At 38.6% G+C, this 15,502-nt stretch overlaps 1 protein-coding gene across 1 annotated transcript in view; it reads right to left on the bottom strand.

Moving 5' to 3' along the window:
- TJP2 (tight junction protein 2) overlaps nucleotides 1-15,502 on the bottom strand; it is a 68,652-nt gene that overhangs the window by 15,626 nt on the left and 37,524 nt on the right. Inside the window, exons 2-9 of the mRNA XM_070938631.1 lie at nucleotides 13,032-13,085; nucleotides 7,873-7,997; nucleotides 6,769-6,871; nucleotides 5,665-6,214; nucleotides 3,743-3,846; nucleotides 3,437-3,590; nucleotides 1,653-1,764; nucleotides 1,431-1,564 (exon numbers count right to left, since the gene is read on the bottom strand). Coding sequence (XP_070794732.1) covers nucleotides 1,431-1,564; nucleotides 1,653-1,764; nucleotides 3,437-3,590; nucleotides 3,743-3,846; nucleotides 5,665-6,214; nucleotides 6,769-6,871; nucleotides 7,873-7,997; nucleotides 13,032-13,085 — 1,336 coding nt within the window. The remainder of the gene's footprint in view (nucleotides 1-1,430; nucleotides 1,565-1,652; nucleotides 1,765-3,436; nucleotides 3,591-3,742; nucleotides 3,847-5,664; nucleotides 6,215-6,768; nucleotides 6,872-7,872; nucleotides 7,998-13,031; nucleotides 13,086-15,502) is intronic.

The following is a 15,502-nucleotide window of genomic DNA, read 5'->3' as shown; positions in this document are numbered from 1 at the left end:
ACGACCAGACTAAAGTGCAGAGCGGCAACAAGATCAGTGGTGGAAACCACTCCGTCAAACTCACAGGGTCACCAAATATACTAAAACATAGTTTATTGCTCAAATTTTGTTAGATAAGTCATTGTTGCCTGGGTACTCAGTATGCTACTCCATGTAAAATATTATCCAATTGTTGCTCTTCTTGTGGGACTGAGAAAACATGTCTTTTTTGACACTGCCCTTGTCCTCTCAACAGCATACCCCACAAAGGTACATAAGGTGCCAACTCTTCAGAGGTTCCAGAAGACTTAGCTCTGTCCCTAGGTCTGGAGCTAGTCCGTTGTGAAGCTTATCATTTTCTTTTAATTGTTATGGTTGTTTTTAGTCCGGATTCTTGTGTTTTTAACTGTTTTAATTGTACATTTGGATGCTGTAAGCCAGAGGTTCTGAAGCCCTGGCCATGGACTTGGGGCATACCAGATACCGGGCTACACAAATGACTGAAGCTCTATCTGTGCACATGCAGGATGCAGCGCACGAAACCACACCCTCCCTGGTCTGTGGAAAAACCTCACTCTACGGAACCAGTCTCTGGCACCCAAAAGGTTGGGAGCCACTCAGGGGTGAAATGTAAAATTTGTTACTAGTAGTTCTGTGGGTGTGGCTTGGTGGTGGGGGTAATGTGACTGGGTGGGCGTGGCCAACTTTTTTTTTTAACTTTTCAAAGCATTTTTTCTACAACCTCTTCGGCCGAAGAGGTTGCAAAAAAATGCTTTGAAAAGCCTCTGCCGATCAGGCAACTCAGCTGGGATCGTCAGAGGCTTTTCAAAGCATTTTTTTTACCACCTCTTCGGCCGAAGAGGTTGCAGAAAAAAATGCTTTGAAAAGCCTCTGACGATCCCAGCTGAGCCGCAAGATCATCAGAGGCTTTTTAAAAAAAAACTTTTAAAAGCATTTTTTCGGCAGAAGAGGTTATAGAAAAAATAAAAGTAAAAAAGAAAAAAGCCTAATGATCGTGCAGCTCAGCTGGACATTTGGGGGAGGCGCAGGGATTTTTGCTACCGGTTGTCCGAACCACCCGCGCCATCACTACTGGATCAGGCGATCCGGTCCGAAACGGGAGCATTTCACCCCCTGGAGTCACTCCCATAAGCCACCCAGAGTCTTTTGGGGTGTGTTATCATAGGTAACCATGATAGATAATGATAAAAATAGTACAATAGAAATAAATACACTAAAAATGATCTGATTGGTTGTGGCTTTTTGCATTGAAGGACTCCAACTTGTGAGAATAGAGGATTCAACTGCCTGAAGCAGGAGAAAAGTGGACTCCTATTATTCAATTTTACACAATTTGATTAGTGATTCATAGTATTATTCAATACTACATAATGGAAACCAGGATGCCTTGTTACTGAATCCAAAGGAACTGAAAAGAAAGCAGCACTAACCTGGCAGATCATCTTGGTACTTCACGTGACTATTTGTCTCTGGTATTAAAGCAGCTGTGGAATCCACAGTTGATCGAAAAGGGGTGGGCATTGCTCCCATCTTGGAAAGTCTATTGGTTGGGTCTTCTTTTGCACTTAATACAAAAATCAGACACTGTTAAGAACAAATCAAAGATTTTGTGTCATAACAAAAAGTAAATGACAGTACGGTATACATTTCACCTCAATTTTTCCTTTAGCTTTTCATTTGAAGAATGGTACTCCACATCAGAGTGATGCAGTCTTCTGTCATCCTGAGGTGAGCAAGATCTGTTGGACTCTATTTCTGAAATATCTGTTGGGAGAACATAGTGCAGAGTCTGGAAAAGTTACCGCCGTCTGTAATTTTAATGTTTGTTGACGTACATGCATAATAAAAGGCTTTCTTCTTTTAAGCATGACAGCAAAAAATACTTACTGAAATTAAAGAAAGCTGATGTTACGAGGTAGTCCTACTAGGAAACCAAACACTCCAGGCAGAAAATTAAACCATTGTAACTTTGCTTACCAAACAGATCTAAACTGAGATTTTTTAGCTTTTCTTTGAAAGATGTCATTCAATAAGCCTCATTCAGATGAAGCCTTTGAAAAAATAGTAGCATCAGATAATCTGTGGCAATCCTTAGGGCTGGCATAAAAATTATGACCAATCACTTGAAAGCCACTGTAGTAGTAGCTTCCGGGGAAATGGAAATATCCAGATTGTCACTTCTTATTGTGTAGTTATCTTGGAAGTTACTAGAGCAGTAAGGCAGCATTCTTCTCTTGAAGCCTTAGGCCAAAATAGATATATATCTCTTGATATTCTGGGACATATCCAAAGACAGGGAGAGGAAGTAAGATCCTTTCAAGTATGCACAATCCGGGGATATATGCCACACATGGCCCCAAGCACTGTTTTGACCCAGAAATCAGGATTTTGGAGGATTAAGGAGAAAGGTTTATATTCTAAACTTTATAGCAGTCACCTGGCACCTTAAAGCACTTGATTTCCTTTAAACTTTAAGGCAGTGGTATCCAACCTTTCCAGCTCTGCAGACCAGTGCCAGTGATGGCGGCAGGCAGAGGAGAGATGGTTGAGCCCTAATAGAGCTTTGCGCACGAGCATGCACACCCACTGCTTGCGCAACTGGAGTTTCATGCACTGACCCGCTTGCCCGCCACTTGTAGGGCTCAGTTCCTAATGGGCCATGGCCCAGAGGTTGGGGTCCCCTGCTTTAAGGTATTCCTTTTGCTTTAAAGCCCATCAAAAGCGAATTAAACTTGATAAATCTCCATCCATTATGCAGACATAGTAATGTCACCAGTCTTCTTTTCTCTCAGAGGTCCTCTGAGGCCAAACAAATTATAAGGATGACCTCAGCACTGGGAAGAAAATATTTCCTGTCACCAGAAGCAACCTTAGATTTTTTTTTTTTTTAGCCCTGCTTTCGAAACATGTGGAAAGGAGCTATCCAAGATTCCAGCTTTTTTAGGAAAACTGGGTAAGGTATGTCTGATATTGTCTGCCTGAGCCATGAATTCCTGCCAACAATTATGAGCATTTACTGCGTATGTGAATATGGAAGAAAACTGATATCTATGAAATAGCATGGGATAGACAGTAGCCTTATTTAGAGGTATTTGCCTCCCCAGTATCAGGGACGGAAGCTATGAACAACATGGAAAAATAGAACGTGATATGAAACATATCTGTTCTATAGCCGATTCCTGCAGGGCTCATTATTGTCTTAGCTTGAGGCCCAGAAACTTGCTCACATCCCATGCCTCAAAAATCTGGTCATGATTAAGAGATTGCTGTTGCTTTTCCACACAACAAACACAAAGATTTTGCATATGGACATACTTTTAGATCTAATTAGGATGCAACGTTCTACACATAGATGTTGCTTATAGCTCTTTTGAAAACCATTAAAATATTTTTAACAGTTTAAAAAGTGTATTTGGCTTTGTTTTCAACCTCTTACCTTCCATTTCTGACTCGCTGTCCTGCATGGTAGGAATGTTAATTAGAGTTTGTCTTCTGTCTCTCATAACAACCAACTGGAGTTTTCCTCTTGATTTCTCAATCAGTTTTCTAGCATCTGATAAGGACAGATTCTCCGTCACTGTACCATTGATCTGAATGTGTAAAACAAGCAGATTGATTTATATCTGAAGTTCAAAGAGTTTCCACCCAGTATTTGCAAACAGGCAATTAAAACAACAACAATAAGGTTATATGTTTTTACATCCCCATTAAGAAATTAATGTTTGTTTGTACAATCACATACTTTGAGAATGATGTCCCCTTCGTGCAAATTGCCATCTTTTGTTGCCAGGCCAGTACTAGTCATTTCTTTGATAAAAATCTGACTTCCAAGCCGCAGGCCATATTCTGCAAGAAGAATAGGAAGACAGAGTTTTGCAATTTATCGAATAAACATATTGCATACTAGCAATTTCCAACTTTTGTTTTTAAGAAGGATCTATTAGTTTTTTGACCAGAAGCCTTTTGTTCCTGCAATTCCCACATTTTAGACTGAGGGTGTAACTTATGATCTATAAATCAAAGATAGTCTACAAAAGTTAAATTTGGCTATTCTGGGACTCACAAAGAGGTTAACTATCATAATTCAAGCAGGCACCACATAGAGTTGGTAGATTATACTCAAAAAACAATTTGCATAGGCACAATTTACTGGATAGTATGTTATGAACTTTCAACATTGCAATGATCTAGTATATATTGAAATTCAGACAGAATTTCAATGGGATTGTATCACTAGATCATCTAATCTAATTTTCTAATGCAGGAGAATACATTCCATCCAGCCTTTGTTCAAAAGTATTTGATGAACAAAAGATAGTTTGCCTATTCAGATTGTTTATTCCATTATCAACTGTTTCTATTATCAGAAACCATCTTTCTCACAGTTGGTTACATGCATTTTCTTGTAAATGTGAATCTACAATTCAGTTCTTTATCTCTCCAAAGTACAGAGAATAAATTTATATGGCAGTTATTTCATGTTTTTGATGATGATTATCATACTGCCTCTAAATTATCTTTTTATCTTTTCTTTAGGCATTTTCAACCTTTCCACCTAAGAACTTGACATCTCAGTGCTTCTGGGTACATTCCAAAGATAACTGGATGGCTACTTAAGGGACAGTCTCTCATTTCAAGACACTATTTATTCCATATAATCTGAGAAAAATTGAGTACAAGAGTTTCTCTCTCTCCCTCTCTTTAAATATAGCATGCTAAATTCAATTTTGCTTCATTCAGAATTTGAACTTTTTTTGCAGATTTATGGATATATCCCCAGGATGCATCCAAAAAGAGATATTAAGCAAACAAATCTCAACCTATTAATAACATAAAAGGTGGCAAGTTTTCTTACATTCCACTTTATTGTGGAAATAATTTATTTTGAGGCTGATCTATCCAAACTAGCAATGCAAGCGAAGCGAAGCAAAGCAAAGCGAAATGAAGCGAAGCGAAGCAAAGCAAAGCGAAGCGAAGCAAAGCAAAGCGAAGCAAAGCAAAGCAAAGCAAAACATGTCTCCTCCTTTATGGTTAGAAATATTTCTAAGTCTCAAAGGGGAAAGTTAAATATCTATCTGATATCTCTTTATTCATTTATGTAAACACATGTGCCAATTAAAGTTTAAAATACGTAGGCACTTTACAATAATTTAACGCTAATGAATATCCTATATCCTGGAAATCTCTACATTTTCGGAATCAGGGAGCACATTTGGAAATTTGAGAGCCCAATATGGGCCTTCAGGTAAAATGGTTGCAGGATCGGATATAGCTGATTAAAGATCACTGGCCAGCAGCTATCCACTGTTTTATTTTCTACGAAAATATTTAGGGTCATATCTACAAATGACCCACAGACATTGCTGGAAATCATGACTGAGGTCTACTCTGTACCATGCTAAATTCCTATAAAATTAGGTAGAGGAAGAACAAGGAACACATCACCAGGCACACTACTGCCCCCCACTGGCAATTCCTACATGGTGCCCTCCAGATCCATATGCAACTACAACTTGGCAATATCTCTCTTTGTAAGTTACAGGTTGTCTTTTTTAGAAGAAGAAAAAATGGTAAAACATCAATTGGTTTTTGCATCAATGACAGTAAGACAACAAAACAAAAGGCAAGAGGACACATTTCTTCAACCTGTATTTTAGAACTTGCCTTCATTAGATTTGCTTTTTGTGAGAAGAATACTAACAGGCTCTTCCTGTGTTCTACAGTCGTATGGATCAGAGGCAGGACTGTGGGTGCTCAGCCTATCTTTGCTACCACTCTTTGTTTCCCTCCCACGCTGAGAGTCAGGACGAGATTGCCAGTCATAATCTCTTGGTAGACTCCTGCCTCCATCATACCCATAATCATAGGTATCATATCGATCAACGCTCCGCCCTCTGCTTCGGGGCCGTTGGTATTTACGGTCCAAGTTTCTCTCTCTATCCATGCTACGGCCCCGGCTTCGATCCCGACTGGAGCTGCGTTCTCTGCTGTGGTTGCGCCCTTTATTGGGGGCCATTCTGTAGCCCCTGTCAAGATTGTCTCCCCAGCTCTGACTACGGCCTGCATTTCCACTGTGCCAACTCCTTTCACTTCGAGTGCTTCGACCGTCAAACTCTGCCTGATCATCCACGGCTTCGAAAGCTCTGTAGTCGTAATCAAGGGATGGGCTTCGTTGAACTGCGGGGACTTGTACCTTACGTGGTCTTTTCACAATCTATTTACAGGATATAAGAACAAGGTTGCCTTTTTAAAAAGGAGTCAATCATTTTATATAGGTAGTCCTTGACTTACAAACATTTGCTCAATGACCATTAGAAGTTATGACAGTGCTGGAAAAATTGACTTATGACTGGTTCTTGCATTTACAATGGCTGCATTGTCCCCATAGTTGTGCAAACAAAATTTGGGTGGTTGGCAATTAGCATGTATTAATGAAGGCTGCAGTGTCCCGGAATCACATGATCTCCATTTGTGACTTCCCCAAGAGGCTTCTAACAAGCAAAGATGGGGGAAGCTGGATTCACATAATGATTACATGATTCATTTAACGACCATGAGAAAAGGGTTATGAAATCAGGCCCGGATCACTTAATGACTGCATTGCGTAACGACAGATGTTCTGGCCCAAAGTCACTCATAAGGCTTTTATGCCTAAGGTAGGACTAGAACTCAGTGTTTCCTGGTTTCTAGGCCAGCACCTTAACCACTAGGCCAAACTGGCGCTCTCTCTGGTTTCTCTCTTTCACAAATAAATAATAATAAACTTACAATGACAGCAGTTTTCCCACTTTTTCTTAGTTGCTGCACAGCAAATGCATGGGCCACATTTTCCATGGGTGTGCCATTAACCATAATAACTCTGTCATTCTCTCTGGAAAAGAAGTGAATAATTATTTTTTTTAAAAAAAATAGGACCAACATTAATTCTATTTTGGTTGAAAACATGGGGATCTGCTAATTCTGCCACAACTGCAAGTGTCCATATAGGAAAAAAAACTCATACAGCTGTTTAGTCCTGTACTACTCCCAGATTGTCCCCTTTGGCCTTTAATACCCAAGAAACACTGTAGAGAAACAGTGTAAACGTTTCCCTGTTTTGGGCACGTGGACCTATAGCAGAATTGCACTGATCCTATTGGATTTTGCTTACAAATATATACTTTCTACTGATAGAAAAGAATATTGACAGCTGAGTGTTGAATTATCGGATCTTTGGTATTCCCTGAGCTTGGTGATTTTCTTGCAGACATTTCATCATCAGCGCACCAATGATGTCACCTAGTTTGGTAATAAAATGTCTGCAAGAAAACCACCAAATTTAAAGAGCACCAAGGACTCCATATACATTCTCTTTCATTACAGGAATCATAGCTGATTACTGCATGTAGTTTAATACAAATACTATTTAGTGATGTAAGCACTGTTGAAGAACTAAATTTATGAACGAAACAATAATAACCATGAAACCAAACATGAGAATGCAGTAATGGCATTTTCCCATTTCTTTTCTTTGGCTACAATGAGAAATATTGTATCATCATCATCATCATCTCCAAAAGGTTTGTTTATTTTTGTATTATGTTATTCTCTGAAGAAACCCAGAAACAGCCAGATGTTCCTGAATGCTGCCTTCTACGGTAGAACAATAAATTCTTCCCCAAATTTAAAATCATCTATTGTAAAGCTCTGATAAAGGTAAGGAGAATTGGGCGGTAGCCAGATTGATCATGATTTCAGTAAAAAATAAAATAAATAGCTACATTTGTATGGGCAAATACTTGGAAGGCCAAAGTTCAGAAATGCATTTGTTTTTACAAATAAATTATCAATGCGACAAAAGAGGAAGAGGTTAAGGTAAAGAAGCTTACTTACTGAAGTAATCCATCAGCTGGACCACCTGCAAGGACATCAGAGACAACTATGGATGTTTCACCATTTTCAAAATGAGGGTTGTCTCTGCCACCGGAAACTGCAATACCAAATCCTCGCTTTGAGTCCTGAAAGGGAAAAAGAAAAAACCACACCATACATTTAGCAAACAACCCAAACCACATAACAACTCCCTCTCCCCAAATTATATTTAATAATTCATACATAATTAAGGATATATTAGAAAATTGTAATCACCATGACATATTAGAATCTGTTTACTTATTTGTATTTTACTCTTTTTTGTTTTTTAGTTGTTTATTTTTTTAATTGTTTCTCTAAAAAAAACCAATGAAATCCCCTCTTACCTTTAAGAAAATAAAATAAAAAAAAACATTTTAAAAGGGCTTGGCCATGTTGGATAATAGCTTCTAGGCAAAATGTGTTAACACTTAAGTAGCAAAAGCCCTCCGAGAAGAAGAGATAAACCGGGATACTATCTTCATCTCTACTTGGGAATTCTTTTAATGAGAGAATCAATTAACGCAGCATGCAAGTCCCTATAAAAAGTACAGGGTAGTAAGACTTCTTACATATTTGCTTGGGTTTAATGTCAATGTTGCCTACTGTGATAAAATGTGAACTGCGGGGAGATAGAGCAATAATGTAGACTTCTTGCTGGAAGTTTGACTGGATTACAAATCTCATCTATGCTGACCACCATAAGTTATAATTAAATAAGTTAATATTTTAAAAACCATTTAAAGACAATCAGAATTGGGAAGACCTTGATGAAGGGATGACTCAAGAGCCCCTCTGAATAACCACCTCAGGTAGCACAGTATAGAATCCCTGACTTTGTGGACAGCCAGAGAGAGAAGGTAAGAGAAGGTAATTTTTCAGTCTTTCTCTCCATTGCTTCAGTAGTGTCTTCCAAGGAGAACAGCTGATCACCCAAAGATTGGCCAAAGAGCTTTGAGACTTCTACTTTCCTTTCACTCTACCCTCATGTTCCTTCCATTAATTTCTGAATGTTCCGGGTACCATAAATCCTCAAGAACCAGGATGATGTAGAACGAAGATGCACCTTCATCCTTCCTTTCCCAACCCTACCATTTTTCTTTGCTTACAGATTTTCTTCTCCAACCACTCTTTTCTACCTTCTCTCTTTCCCTCCCCACCACACTGCATCAGTTTTTCACATACATGCTAGCCTTTCAGTATCCTTTTCTTTTTCCCTCCTTCTCCTCCTGAATTCCTGATTCCTAAAGCTAAGGTGTTTACCTCAAGATCTCTAATTCTACATCGTAGAGTATATTTCCCCTTTCCTAAAAACTGCTTTCTACCGACTGTCTCATCACTGATCCCCAAGAAATCAGTCACTAGTCTTCCCTTAATACTGCTGAAATTCTTTTTTGTTGTTGAATGCCATTTCTTCAATGATTGCTCCTTTCTTCTTCATCACCTTTTTTATTGCTTTCTGAATGCTTAACATGCCTTTACTGCTTTCCTCTCCATGTTGTTTATCATTTTAAATGCTATTTCTCCATTGAATGCAATATCCCCAATATGTACTATATCCTCGCTTTTCCTAGCTTCCACTGATGTGTTTTCATCATGTTGTTGCTTCATAAAACCTAATTTCTTCCTTCGAAGTGCAGGTGGCAAACATTGTTAAGACCTGTAGCCATTCTGAGATGGGTACTTTTTAAATTGTAGTAATAGTAGTCATTTTTATTACAGTCACAGACTAGCATTACAAATAAGAAGCATTTAAAAAAAATAAAACAAAAAACACAAGATATTTAACAATTGGTGGAATGGGGCAGTCAAAGTCTGCCTAAATTTGCAGACAGAATAACAAAATTTAGCTACATTCAAACAAACTATATCAGACTGATCCTACAAAAGCAATTGTACATAACAGAAATCAGTGTTTCCTGGGTATTTTATCAGGTGAGGTGTTAACAGATAGGTCCACGAGTTCTTATAGAAGGTACAGTACAGTAGGACATGAGCTGTTGTTTCAATAGCCCCTTATCCACAGGGGAACAGTTTTAGTTCATATGGGATTTTTTTATATTGGCCCTCCAAGACTGTTGTGGGAAGTGCATCACAATATGCTTAACTTAACACCCTTTGGAGTTTGGAGACAGTTATATGGTGTTTTTAAACTGTCTTTAGTTAAAATTTTGCAATTACATACTGTTCCCTATTGGACAGTCTTTGAGGAATCCCAGTACAGTAAAGTAATCAAAATTGATATAATATTAACCTAACCTATTTTAGGTTTGTCCTGGAAAAAAAAGTACTTCCCTATAGACTAGGGAATTGCATGACAAATGAAAAATGTTTCTTACAGTGTGTTCGAGAGCACATTACACAATCTTGATTTACGAATGGCTTGGAACTACAGAAGCGGGCTGCAGTAATGTAGCATTTAAATCACTGAGCTACAAATTAAGAAGCCATCTGCCACAAATTCAGAAGATAAATATAGGCCTGTCACTCTTTCTCAGCCTCTGTGTCCGTAGCTGGTACTTTACAGATTTTCAAAACATTCTGAAACTATTATATAAATGGTGAGCAATCATAGAAGCAAGGTGGGTTAAAGAAGATACCTGATTTGAATCAGGATGGCTTGAAAAACGTCTATAAAATGGAAACTGTTAATTACAAAACCCAGATAGGCATACCCTGAGCCTTCTAAACTTTTATTAAATAATAATACCATTAGAGTTACATTTGTTAATGAAGATTTATACAATTCAGTGCTTTTTTAATTGTGTGAAGTAAAATATGCACAATATTCCCTGATTGGACAGCCAGATTATGCCAAGAGCAAAACACGCATGTTCAGTTGCATTTGAACCATTCCCATGGATCTCAGCATATAACTGGAACTGGTATATTCTAGGCCTGTGAGTTCTGAGGTAGGAGATAGCGGTGAAACGGCAACGTTGGTGGCAGTGAAGGCACAAAAAAGGGAAGGCAGGCGTTAGGACCGTGATGGCAAACCTATGGCACGGGTGCCACAGGTGGCATGTGGAGCCATATCAGTGTGCACGTGAGCTCAGCTCCAGCACGCATGCGTGTGGTGGCCAGCTGATTTTTGGGCCTTCTGGGCCCACCAGAAGTCAGGAAACACACTTTTTCTGGCCTCCGGAGGGCCTCTGGGGGGATGGGGAAGGCCGTTTTGCCCTTGCCAGGCTCCTAGAAAGGCTCTGGAGCCTGAGGAGAGCGAAAAACGGGCCTACCGGGCGCACCGGGCCATTGTGTGCAAATGTGGGGAGAGCACAGGGAGGGGGGCAGACATGTGACCCCCCCCTGCGCTCCCCCCACGCAATGGCAAAACGTTTAGTCATCACTGCCCTAGGATAATAGGACAAGAAGCCGGTGGGGCTGATGCTAATTTGGTCTAATGGTTAAAGGCATCAGGCTAGAAGCCAGTAGGCCATGAGTTCTAGTCTCACCGTAGCCATGAAACCCAGCTGGGTGACTGGGCCAGACACTCTCTCTTAGCCCAACCCACCTCATATGGTTGTTTTTGTTGATGGAAATAGGAGGAGGGAGGAGTATTAGTTATGTTCACTGCCTTGAGTTATTTGTAAAAATAATAAAGGTAGGATATACGTAAGTAAATAATAAAACACTGAGCTTGAATTCAAACATATAAAGGGAAAAGGAAGCAAAGCGCTGGAATGACTAGAAGAAGAATAAGGGGATGTGGGCCATTTGTGTTATGCTACATTTGAATTTAAGTAAGAGGAAGGAATCACTTCTAGTTCAGAAAATTAATACAAGTTGTAAGCCTCTATTTGTTTCAGCCTTCCCAAGCCTCTGCATAAGTAAATGTGTTAGAAAGTCCCTCCTTTTAACCTTCCATATGATAATCTTACACTGGTATCCATTAGAGAAAACTATATTCTCATTTGTTAGCTATAGTTATTTTTTAAACTCTTCATTTAAGTTTTGGAATTTAAACCTGGGCCTTTTGTTAACCAAGAGCCCATTCCACCATTCTGTTTAAGAAACGATCAGATTGAAACCTTCCATTTAAGACAGTAAAACTAATAGGTGGAAATACAATTATTTCAGTATTCTGTAAAGGTCACGGTAAAGGAGTGGATAATTGTCCAGCATTTCTTGGATAATCTGTGCACAGTTCAGTTCTGAGACCTCTGAGCAGTCCCTCCCTTTCATAAGCCCCACTGTGAAATCAAAGACAAAAATATGGTTTGAGCAAACAGGTTTATCTGCATGCTGGAGGCCTTTACATGTATTGCTGCTCAGTAAAGAGACAACAGCTGTATACACAAAAGCCAAGTGCTTATGTCACAGTGTAATTTATAAGAGGAAAGGGCTGCTCATCACCATTTTTTAATTTTATTTGTGCCTTCAAGTCACTCTTGATTCTTGGCAAATGCCTGGAATAGTTCCTGCAGTTTTCTTGGCAAGTTACTCAGAAGTGCTTTGCCATGTTGTCCTTCCTAGGGCTGAGAGTGAGTGACTGCCCCAAGGTCATCCAGCTGGTTTCATGCCTCAAATGGGACTAGAATACACATCACCTGGTTTCTAGCCTGGTGTCTTAACACTACATCAAACTGCTCTTTTTGTACTATCACTGTCGTGATAAATGCTATCCTTTTTTTCTTTTTGTATTGCATGAATGGGACTGATGTCCCTTTGCAGCAAAGGAAGATAACTTTGTTGACTTTGGGGAACAATAGCATTTACAAAAAATTGTAGTCCTGAACACTGGACTCCTAAATGTTCCAAAGAATGTAATTTGTTCCAAAACATTTCCTTCTTGATAATCAAAACTGAGTGCTGGAAAAGCCCAGAGGTTTAATGGCATTTTAAACTGTGCTACTTCTTCCTTGGGTTATAGAGAACGGAACCTTTAAAAAAAGGTTGCTATTTTTTACATTCTGAGTATTTTTAGTAGTTCTAGAAAAATGAATAGCTGGCATTGCAGAGGAAATTACTGATGAAAATAAATGAGGATTTTGTTTAAAAATGTTTAAGCAATATACTTATCAGGGTTAAAATATTTTGTAATTGAAAAGCAATTAAAGTTGGGACATATCTTGTTTGTCAAATGATATGAGATATTCAGTGCAAAAAAGTTATTAGAAAATTATAAATAAATAACATGCTACCTTTTGTAAGGTCACTGTGTACTGTTCCCATATCAGCTCTTCCATGACTGGACCCTATTTATACGGAGAAAAAACAACATTAATTGAAAAAAGGGACTCTTTCCAAGAAAAAGTGCTTCAAGCAAAAGAAATACTTTTACAGTTATAATAAAATAATATTTTTAAAACCAAATTTAATAAGCATAGCTATGAGTAAAACAAATATATACTTTCTGAATGTTAGCAGAAAATAAGCATAAATGTTTCTTTACTTTCATACTTTAAACTTGTAATATAAGTTACAAAGGTAGCAACCAAACCTTAGAAATCTATGTCTTTTTAAATCCAGGTTGAAGCAAATGTCTAAATAGGGCTATGGTCTCCAAAGAATTATAATGATATAATAAAATAAAAACATTGATACAGGTAGTTGTCGACATGATCACAGGTGGGACTAGAAAATTCATCTTTCAGTAATGTGGTCATTAAAGTGAGGCATCATGAGACTGTACCAGAGGTGGTATTCAGCAGGTTCTGACCAGTTCTGGAGAACCAGTAGCAGAAATTTTGAGTAGTTCAGACAACCGGTAAATAACACCTCTGACTGGCCCCACCTCCATCTATTTTCTGCCTCCCGAATCCAAGCTGATCGGGAGGAAATGGGGATTTTGCAGTAACCTTCCCCTGGAGTGGGGAGGGAATGGAGATTTTACAGTATCCTTCCCCTGGAGTGGGGTGGGAATGGAGATTTTACAGTATCCTTCCCTTGCCATGCCCACCAAGCCATGCCACACCCACCAAACCACACCCACAGAACCGGTAGTAAAAAAATTTGAATCCCACCACTGGATTATACCCAATTTTTCAACATTTTTCTATAGTTGTTAAGTGAGACATATCATGTAATGGTGATTTGTGACCTTCTCTGCCAACTTCCTCATAAGCCAGCCAGGAAGGTTGTAAACATGTCCCAGGGACACCATAACCAATGTAAATACATGCCAATTGCCAAGTGCCCGAATCGTGATGTGATCATGGAGATATTATGACAGTCATTAGTGAAAGGGCTAATTGTAAGTTGTAAATCACTTTGTTCAGTGCCATTGCAACTTCAAATGGTTGCTAAACAAATGGTCATAAGTCAAAGACTACCTGTATATAGATTCTGTATTCTCATTACTGACTTGGGTAGAATAGTGTGAGGGTTGATGAAAATAAACCTGAACAAAACCAAATAATGGTTTGATACTTTATAGTGGAAAAGAATATCCCTCCTTAGACCTTGAAGAAGCTATTGCTAAATCAAATTAGATGGTTATATTGCATATGAATTCTTTCCCTTCAGACTTTTGAAAACCTGTTATAAAATAAGACTCCAACTAAAGATTAAAAGCTTTTCTTGTGACCATTATTAAGTGAATCACTGAAGTTCTTAAGTTAGTGACCTGGTTGTTAAGTGAATATAGCTTCTTCATTGACTTTGCTTGTCAGGTCACAAAAGTTAATCACATGATCCCAAGACATGGCAACCATCATGAATATGAGTCAGTTGCCAAGCATTGGACGTTTGATCACATGACCTCTCCATGGCGTCTCCATGGTCATGTGATCAAACATCCAATGCTTGGCAATTGACTCATATTCATGATGGTTTCCATATCTTGGGATCATGTGATTAACTTTTGTGACCTGACAAGCAAAATCAATAAGGAAGCTACATTCACTTAACAACAAGGTCACTAACTTAAACGCGGCAAAGGTCCTAAGAGTGAAAAATGGTCATAAATGAGGACCCAGATTGTTGGGGGCAATATGCTGGCTATGTAAACCACTTAGAGAGGGCTGTAAAGACTATGAAGCGGTATATAAGTCTAAGTGCTATTGCTATAAGTGATTATTTTTCAGTGCTGTTGTAACTCTGAACAGTCACTAAATGAACTGTTATAAGGCAATGAGTACCTGTACTTAAAAATATTTTATTTGTGAATGAAACTAATGCTGCACAGTAATTGCTCTATAAATATAGAAATTAGAGTAGCATTTTTTTCTGGGAAGAAGGTAGAAGAAATTAATATTCCTTGAAATTAAATATAATCAAATTGCTATAAATGAAATAGAATGCTTTCATTGCTCTTAAAGAATGGATTAATTAAACTATAAGTGACTATCTCCAGAAGCTGCATTTTGTAGAGAACAGAATGTAGTACTTATAAAGTATTGCAAAAGCTCACCTTGGGAGTCCCCCTAGGCATAGAAAGCCATCTGTGCTCTTCTAAATCTCTAACTCATAATCTCTTCTTTAATGTTATAAAAATTACATCTGTTTGCTTTGCAAAATACTGTCAAGGCCAACAGATTAATGGAAGGACCAAAATGAGCATGGGGGTTGGGCAAGATTTTATAAATCTCCCTCTGAAGGAGAGATTAAATTCTTGCTCCCAAAATTCTAGCTATATCAGGGGCCAAGAATTTAAAAGAGAAATAATGCGCAG

Source organism: Pituophis catenifer, unplaced genomic scaffold, assembly GCF_029215685.1.
Source record: "Pituophis catenifer annectens isolate HBS135680 unplaced genomic scaffold, rPitCat1.0.hap2 SCAF_2, whole genome shotgun sequence".
Lineage (NCBI taxonomy): Eukaryota > Metazoa > Chordata > Lepidosauria > Squamata > Colubridae > Pituophis > Pituophis catenifer.
This window is presented reverse-complemented; position numbering and strand designations above follow the sequence as displayed.